The sequence below is a fragment of the Patella vulgata genome, chromosome 6 (assembly GCF_932274485.2).
Source record: "Patella vulgata chromosome 6, xgPatVulg1.2, whole genome shotgun sequence".
NCBI lineage: Eukaryota > Metazoa > Mollusca > Gastropoda > Patellidae > Patella > Patella vulgata.
Genome location: NC_065884.2, coordinates 61,884,054 through 61,893,351, shown reverse-complemented (window position 1 = coordinate 61,893,351; position 9,298 = coordinate 61,884,054). Strand labels below are relative to the sequence as shown.

The 9,298-nt window shown below is 36.1% G+C and overlaps 1 protein-coding gene across 1 annotated transcript; it reads right to left on the bottom strand.

Moving 5' to 3' along the window:
- Positions 1-1,416: 1,416 nt before the first annotated feature.
- On the bottom strand, positions 1,417-5,570 carry LOC126824432 (temptin). The gene is made up of 4 exons (XM_050553656.2): positions 5,560-5,570; positions 4,375-4,495; positions 2,498-2,657; positions 1,417-1,577 (listed from the first exon to the last, which is right to left on the bottom strand). The coding sequence occupies exons 1-4, from the start codon at positions 5,568-5,570 to the stop codon at positions 1,516-1,518; spliced, it is 354 nt and encodes a 117-aa protein (XP_050409613.2). The 3' UTR covers positions 1,417-1,515.
- Between the last annotated feature and the right edge of the window lie 3,728 nt (positions 5,571-9,298).

Here is a 9,298-nt window from a genome sequence, read left to right as displayed (position 1 = left end):
ATTTTTTTCAGTATTTTAAAAGCACATGTCCAGATGGTTATATCCTCAAATATCAAACATGGCCTGACTTTCATTGTTGACGAATGAAGTTTTTGTGGTAAGCCTTGTCATATAATGTTAAAATAAATCCAAAATATTGTCTGTAGGATGAAATTTCTTCTGACCCTGAACCACTCTAGCCGAGGTCTATGAATGGGTAAGATAATATATTCAATTATAATTCATACCGTTTATAGATATAATTATTAAAGTGTAAATGGATCTAAGAGAGTCTGTGTTAGATAATGTACTCCCAAGTTATTGTTTATAGTTCTAGATGAGTCATATGTTAGATACTATACCCTCAAGTGATTGTTAGATCTAGAAGAGTCATATGTTAGATACTATACTCTCAAGTTATCGTTTATAGTTCTAGATGAGTCATATGTTAGATACTATACTCTCAAGTTATTATTTATAGATCTAGGAGAGTCATATGTTAGATACTATACTCTCAAGTTATTGTTAGATCTAGGAGAGTCATATGTTAGATACTATACTCTCAAGTTATTGTTAGATCTAGAAGAGTCATATGTTAGATAATATTCTCTCAAGTTATTGTTTATAGTACTAGATGAGTCATATGTTAGATACTATACCCTCAAGTTATTGTTAGATCTAGAAGAGTCATATGTTAGATACTATACTCTCAAGTTATTGTTAGATCTAGAAGAGTCATATGTTAGATAATATTCTCTCGAGTTATTGTTTATGTTTTATAATTAGGCTACACTATGTTCACCACAGAGAGGGTAATGTCCGTTGTAGTTGACATATTCAATACAATAAATAAGTAGGTTTTAAATGTAGTTTGTTATTTATTATAATAAATAATTTCTCCGTTAAAGAACCCATGTTTATGACAACTGAGACTCGTTTGGACCAGACATGATATCAGGAAACGCTTTTATTTGTAATAATAATAAGGAATTTATATAGAGCCTCTCATCTAGAACTGTTCTACTCAATGGCGCTGAGCTGCAGTGTGACGTTTGGTATTTTCACAATTAAATAAGTGGGTCTTTAAGCATGATCTAAATGATTCTGTTGTTCTGGCTTCAGGAATGTGAATATTAGCATAATTTACATTTTACAACAATGGGTTTGAGGCGTTGTAAGCGCTACCGCGGGCCCAGAACAATTTTTGTGGACAAGTTTAGTGATAAAGATGTTGAAAAGTGGATCCAGTTTCTCATTGCAGTCAATAGAGTATCTATATACACACGGGGTCAGGTCCTGGGTAAAAAGCAGTAGACAAGATGTTGGGTGCTGCGGTTGGAAAAGAATACCTATATATTAATCTCATAACCGTCACCAAGTCGGTAACCCGAACAGTCGGATACATTTGTAGCAAACAAGAAAACAATGGTATATTTTTATAAAGTTCATTTAACACGAAAACACCCACTCTTGTGCTGCACATGATGGAAAACCAACCGAAAACAAAGGAAATGGTATATTTTTAATAAAGTTCATTTAACACGAAAACTTTCCTTCTTGGGCTGCACATGCTGGAGAACCAATCGGTTCGCATATACCTGCAAGAATTATAGAAAGAAAGAGATTATTCGTTGGATTATGTTTATCCTAATAAAGGTAAGTATGTAGTTATGGTAAGAGGGCAAACAGAGAGTTACCACTAACACCAAAAGAATTGCCAGCGGTTCAGGTTTGCAACCAGATGAATACAGTTGTGTTTGGTATTCACAGGGTTGGTTGTAGGTCAATGTTTCTCTTCTATTGGCTTTGGTTTGAAAAATAGATCTCTGTGAAAGGTGAATAGGAGATGTGCTAAAGTTAAGGGCTTAATTTTGATCACGTGTCTGAATGTCGCTGGTTGATGTCGCTGTTTGATTTTCGTTTCTGTGTAATGTTGACGGGTTTCAAATGGGGATACATCTTTGTACATGGCGCTCTCGTTTTTATTAGTCGGTGATTTGGAAGACCTCGTTGTGGTCGGAAATGCCGACCGGTGGCACAGCAGATTTTATTGAGAAGCTAGCTATAAAACTACACGGGAATCTTTATACGTGATTGTCATTCAGGTTTGGGGGATGGGCTACTACGTTGGCCCCTTCGCTAGCTACCTAGCCTTTAACCTGTGTAAATCTTAGCTCCCAAATGAATTGGCGACAAGAAAGGAAGTGAGCACGAGCGGCAATTAGCAACACCTTAGGGTAAGAGAGAGGGTAATGGAGTTTAATGTCCACTTGGTCATATCGGGACTAATAAATGGTTCAATCTTTATTTCATTAATTCGCTTGCGAATATGGGTCTTTTAGCAGTGATAGGAAACCGAAGGACGCGGAGAAAACCTACGAGGTTGGACATGCAACCCTACTCCTTGTCGCTACTAGCGGGGAATCGAAACCACTCCCACTTGACCTTATGATGCAACGTACACGCTTTAACCTTTCGGCCTGCCCCTGGGGTAAAAATAAACATCGTGCCATTATACCTGGATGACTGGTAGCAGCTCGGAGATTAGCATTCGCAGCCGAAGCAGCGTACCAATCACAAAACGGATCACCCAGTTCCTGGCCATTTGTTTTTCCATCACCATCACTATCAGCATTACATAAAGCTATAGTCCACCGCTGATAATTATTGTTGAAGTCCTGTATAAAAATTAAATAGACATAAAAGACATGTCTGTTTCTAGAGACGTAGCTCCAAGGAACGTTTTTGTATATAAATATATACTATATGGCATTGTATATTATATTGATATGACCTAAAGAGATTCACGAGAACTCAAAACTTTAGCCAGAGTTCTGCCATATTCCTGAAGCAATGGCCTGAGAAATTCCTCCTTGGCCATTGCTGGATTGGCTTCTGATACTTGAGCTTTTAAGGGAGTGTGTCTATTCTTCCCGTTCAATCAAATCTATCCGAAGTACAGCAACATGACAGCCCTTCGTTTAATTTGGGGTCTTCCCTAAAACTTTAGACAGTGATTTAAGGTAGTAAAAACAGAGAAAGTCTTGTTCGTCCACATACAGTATTGTTTACAATTTATCGGTGTTGATAGCCTCGTTTGTCACGCAATATTGACCAGTCATAATTTGGAACAGAAATTTGCTTCCATTACAGCAGTGTTTAGTGGGATTAGCTCTAATCAAACGAAACACTGTGGGGAGTATGGAGTTCTGTGTTTGTCTCTTTTTTCATGATAATTTGTAATTATCATTTAATGAACCTACATATCAGCTAAATAAAGACGTAAAAGTAGTTGTTTTTTGTTAACAGGATATTATAACATAGTTTGATTCAAAAGAAATAAAAGATATTCTGGATTCAACATTTTATTATAACATATACAATAGTATCAAAATACTAAATATATGAGAAACCCTTCACTGGTGAGAGCAACCAAAGCTCGTCCTGGCTTATATCCAAAAACATAACACAATTTATACTATATAAATATGGTACATTCAGTGGTGGGTAATGGTCGAAGACTGTCCATTATGTAAATAGAAAGAAGAACCGAGGGACCTTTGTTAAATTAAACAATAGTATGGTCAATTAAAGGACATCGGAGATTGTATCACACAAGCTGTAATGTGATGATTCTAATCTTTTACCTGTCACTGTCGTTCATATTATGTAACAGTATTTTTGTATGTGTATATGTCAGCAACCAACATAAAGAAATTAAATGGGGTTTAACGTCGTTTTATTCTTTTTCTCTACCAATGGGGATAAGTAAGACTGACGTATAATGTCCGGACTGCGGTCCTGCAGCCTACTGTTATTTCGATTTCCAACGGTTAGGATATCCCCAACGTGACGCCAATGATACTGCAGATGAAGAATCACATCAAAAAGGAGCTGATGTTGGATTGTATGATCAAGTCAAAGATATTGGGAGACGTCAGAAATGAAGTGAAATGGGGTTTAACGTTCTACGTTTCTGCACCGCCTGGGGTAATGAAGAGGGGTAATTACCATGCAGTGTGCTATGAAGAAAAGTTTGCCCGGACAGCGGCGCTAAGTGGACGCCAACGTGTGCACTGGTCCTCGGATTTTTGTCCTACCCGAACGATTAGACACTGCTCCTTGCCAGAGTATCTGTTCATAACCACCGAGAAGGAGAAACCACGACTGAAAATCCGGAGGGACTTTCTCGGCCAAAACCGGTAGTGAACCCGAATCTCCTGGTTAGCGAGCCAACGTCTTATACGCTGAGACGCCACGAATCCATTTTTACGTTAGTATACAACAGCAACAGGGCGAAACTCTGTAGGTCATTCTATATACACAAGGAAATGGAAAATACTTCACATTGTTTCGACAAAGCATGAATATGGATACATTACATTAAAAACTTACAGTTCCGAACGGGTTTAAAGTTCCACCGCCTTTAGAATTATAATGTCCGACGCCATTCCAATATCCAGATCCACAGGGGTTTGGTACAGCAAAGCCATTAGGGAAGTTATTGCGAAAATTACTTCGTCCAAAAACCACACAAAATAAACAAAAAAACAAAATAGTTTTTAACATTCTTATTTTTAGATATTAAAATGGTCTAGATAAAAAAAATGATCTATTTAAATAGTATCTATTTATATATGGTATACAATATGGTCCCGTTTTCGATAAAGCTTTTGTGTGACGTCAAACACATAGATAACTACCGATTCGTGATAATTGGTTTGCGATATATATATATATATATATATATATATATAGAGAGAGAGAGAGAGAGAGAGAGAGAGGGAGAGAGAGAGAATGTGTGTGTGTGTGTGTTTAACAGTGGAAGGATATCAAGGAAGCTGGACAGGCGAACCTGCTCCTTGCCATGTACAAGCGGGGAATCGAAACCACGCCACTTAACTCAATGACAGAACTTAGGATCTAAACCATTCGGCAAGAAAACCCTCGATTGAAAATTAGACCAGGATCGCTATTTGTTTAATGTTAATGGGAACGCCTGTGGCTAAATCTGTCCTTGTATCACCCTGGGCCCTTATTCACGAAAACTTAAACTAAGATACAATCGAAATTTTAAGAAATACTGCAATTCGATTGGCTGACAGTAAAATCAATTTGCATATATCCAATGAAGTTGCAGTATTTCTTAAAATTTCGGTTGTAACTTACTTTAAGTTTTCGTGAATAAGGGCCCTGATGTTCGAAATCACTGGTGGTTTCAATATACGATCGTAAATATAGCAAACATAATTTCTGAACGTTTCCATTTCCCAGAATTTGCCAATCTATTCCTCCTTTTTTTATATTTAAATTCTTGTAACCGGAAATTGTATCATTTCCATAAAATCTCCAAACTTATTTTGGAAAATTTTTTTTTCCTTTTTTTAAACGAAAATTAATTTCTAACTTCCTTCAACAAATGACATTGACTACTCCGCCCCCGCCTACACTTTTTCGATTTCCAACTGCCAACGGTTATTTTATTGTCACGCCATCTTCGAATACCCTTGTGAACCTCGGTTTTTCGTCCAAATCAGAACTGATTGGAAGTTTTCCCTTGACAGACCCAGTCCTACGCACTCCTCTGACATGGTGCACCTTCTCGCGCAACCTGTAACTATAGCAATTAAATTTACGAGTATGTTGCTTTCAAAGTCATATTTCTAAGCAGATGACATGAAATGAATTGAAATGGGGTTTAACGTCCTACTGTTCTGCTCCTATACTGGGCTAATGAAGACGGGCATACGCCATACAGTGTATAAGGGAAATTTTGCCCGGGCAGCGGCACTATCGTCTACTCTTATGTCGAATTCCAACTGCCAGGGGATCTTTTACGTGCATTCCAATATATACATTGGACCTCGGTTTTTCGTCTCATCCGAAGGACTAGACAGCTGTCCTTGTCAGGTCCTCCGTCCTGCATCACTGACAAGGGGGAACCACGCCGGAAAATCTGGATGAACTTTCTCGGCCAATGCAGGGATCGAACACCCGGCCTCCAGGCTAGCGAGCCAGCGTCTTACCTACTTAGCCACGTGATCCCCTGTAAGCAGATGACAATCAAAATGGCGTTTGTTTACAAGTTATCGCAAGATAAATAATTGATACTGAACGGAGAGTGTTCTATGAACGGGGCTTAAATTAATGGATTTCTAAATGAATTTTAATATTTAGCACTTGTGTTTATTAAAACCAAATTATTCTGATTTCGGATAAATTTATGTCTACGTAAACATATTTAAACGACCTAATTAATATACTGAAAATTTCATTCAAATTACTCAATTCTGAGCGATGTTATCTATGTTTGAAGTTTATTATCACAGCAACGTCACTTGTTAATCGAGACTTTTCCATTTTTAAATTAAATCATTAATTGGCGATCGTATTTTAATCTGTTTACATCTGCACCATCCGATGGTCCAGAGAGTTGCTTATAGGCTTGTAATGTTAATAAATGAAGTTATATATCATTTAAAGCCAAAATAAAACCCTGTAATAGACAGATTTAGCAAAAATGAAATGAAATGGAGTTTAACGACCTACTGTTCGGCTCCGACTGGGCTAATGAAGACGGGCATACGCCATACAGTGTGCTCTGAGGGAAATTTTGCCGGCACAGCTGCACTATTACCTACTCTTATATCGAATTCCAACTGCCAAGGGATATTTTACGTGCATGCCAATGTATACCCGGGACCTCAGTTTTTTGTCCCATCCGAAGGACTAGACAGCTGTCCTGCACCACTGACAAGGGAAAACTACGCCGCAAAATCCCGATGAACTTTCCTCACATTATGCATCTTTAAATCAACTATTATTTCACGAAATATGTCGGTCACAGTTTAAACGATCATAAACTAAGGTTATCAATGATGAGAACAGGAAATCATCTCAGTAATTATTGGAAATACGATAGACAAACATATAGCTACAAGATGGCCAGTTATTTTCTCTGAACTTGCCAGATGTACGTGAAATATTCTCCTCACCAGCACGTGACTCCAGCGCTTTCTACCGTTAACTGTTCCCGTTGATGAATGCTGGCATTTGGATGTTCTATTTGACATTGAATGGGAATCAGCTGTAAGATATAATCTATATTAAACCCGTTATACTTCATTACGTAAGTTATTAGTCTTTATTTTATTCATTGAGTTTCACTTATTTATGGCGATGAAATCAATCATTATATTATGCGAAATGAATTTGGGGTTTAACGTCCATATTATCGGCATTAATTTGTACAAGGGGCGTCGGTAATTTGTTCCATCCTAACACCTAGACGCAAATTTCTAAAGTACCGCAATGGGCACAATATAAGCTTATTCAGATCCATCCTACTTTTCTATGAAATTAAGACTTAATACAGTAATGAGCATAGATATAAGTTTAATCAGATCCATCCAATTTTTATAAGTCAAACACTAAATTTCAATTTGCAAAACATCGGTCTAAGACAGCTTATATCTTTTTCTTAATCTAATTTACTTACATGTACTTCATATACAAAACAAAATGAACACATTTCTCTTATTTTAACAAACTGCACTAGTATTGATTTTAAGCATTCTGGTTCAAACACAGATCCTATTTCGTTTCGTTTTTATAGTTCAAAATTTCGTTTTACTTGTCTTTACTTCATGTAGTGTAGGCCATCGAAAGTATAAAAAAAACGAAACGAAATATAGATCTGTATTTTAATCAGATTGTGATTTTAAGATTCAGTTATTTAACTCAAATGTTAGAAGTCTATTCTCAGTTTATCTTCTGATCATTATTAAAACTTAGTAAAATAAAACTGGTAACACAAGGCTACGGGTCTTACAGTGCACATATCAAACTCATTTTAAAGATGCATTATGTATGATTTAGATAAAGAGCTTTAAGTTCTTGCTTTAATAGGTTAAAAATAGATAATAAACATTAATATGTAGAAACTTTCAGTCACATTACTTTATTCCAAGCAAAGTTTCGGTTGTCCATGTTAACGTTAACCCATTAAATGGCGCAGATGGTCCAACCAATTTAATATCTAAGCCATTCGATATTCTAGAGATTGATTATGGGCTTGTCGTGTGAATAAATGTCTAAATATTAAATATTGGTCTTATCAATTTAATATCTAAGCCATCCGATGTTTTAGAGAGTTGATTATGCTTGTCATTTGAATAAATGTCTAAATAATAATGATCTAACTATTTATATATTTAAGCCATTCTATGGTCTAGAGGGTTAATTATGGGTTTGTCATGTGAATAAATGTCTAAATATTAATAATGATCTAACCAGTTTTATATTTGAGCCATTATATGGTCATGTGAATATGGTCTAGAGGGTTAATTATGGGTTTGTCATGTGAATAAATGTCTAAATATTAATAATGATCTAACCAGTTTTATATTTGAGCCATTATATGGTCATGTGAATAAATAATAATGGTTTTACCAATTTAATATCTTAAGTCATTCGATGATCTAGAGAGTTGATTATGGACTTGTCATGTGAATAAAAATGTCTAAATAATAATGGTCTAACCAGTTTAATATCTAAGCCATTCGATGATCTAGAGGGTTGATTATGGCCTTGTCAAGCGAATAAATATCGGATTTATAACTGACCTGCCATAGGTAGATTTAGCTCTTTATGCTGCCATAGCCAGTTTATAGGTAATTTTATTGTACTGGATGTCAATTGATATTCATATGGTTCTTAATCCAATCTGATTAAAACACAGATCCTATTTCGTTTCGTTTTTTATAGTTCAAAATTTTGTTTTACTTGTCTTTACTATACAAGTGGAGGCCATCGAAAGTATAAATAAAAACGAAACGAAATAGATCTGTATTTTAATCAGAATGGTTCTTAATCCCATCTATTCAAATTATTTTATTTTAAATATTTTTATCATTCAGATATATTTTGTTGATATTTACTTGTATGTAAATCGTATTGGAGCAGATCGGCAAAGTAATTTGTAATTATATACTGTGCAATGTTTCTAAGAAAACATCCAAAAACCGTTGATGTTCTTCCAATTATTCATGACATTCTTTGTAAACTGACATGGTATATTAATTTTAATTTTTTTTTTCTTTCTAAAATGTGTTTCTTTAGATACTTCTAGAGACCACGTGTTATTCAACTTATACTGCGTATCGGTGTGTTCTATGCTGGGTAGTAGATCGCGTGGCTAAGTGGGTAAGACGCTGGCTCGCTAGCCTGGAGGTCGGGTGTTCGATCACTGCATTGGCGGAGAAATTTCATCCAGATTTTCCAGCGTGGTTTCCCCTTGTCAGTGATGCAGGACGGAGGG

Coding starts and splice junctions, on each gene's coding strand:
- LOC126824432 (XM_050553656.2), bottom strand. Junction 2,658..4,374: donor CTTTAAACCCGTTCGGAACT/GTAAGTTTTTAA, acceptor ATTTTTATACAG/GACTTCAACAATAATTATCA. Junction 1,578..2,497: donor AGCTGCTACCAGTCATCCAG/GTATAATGGCAC, acceptor TAATTCTTGCAG/GTATATGCGAACCGATTGGT.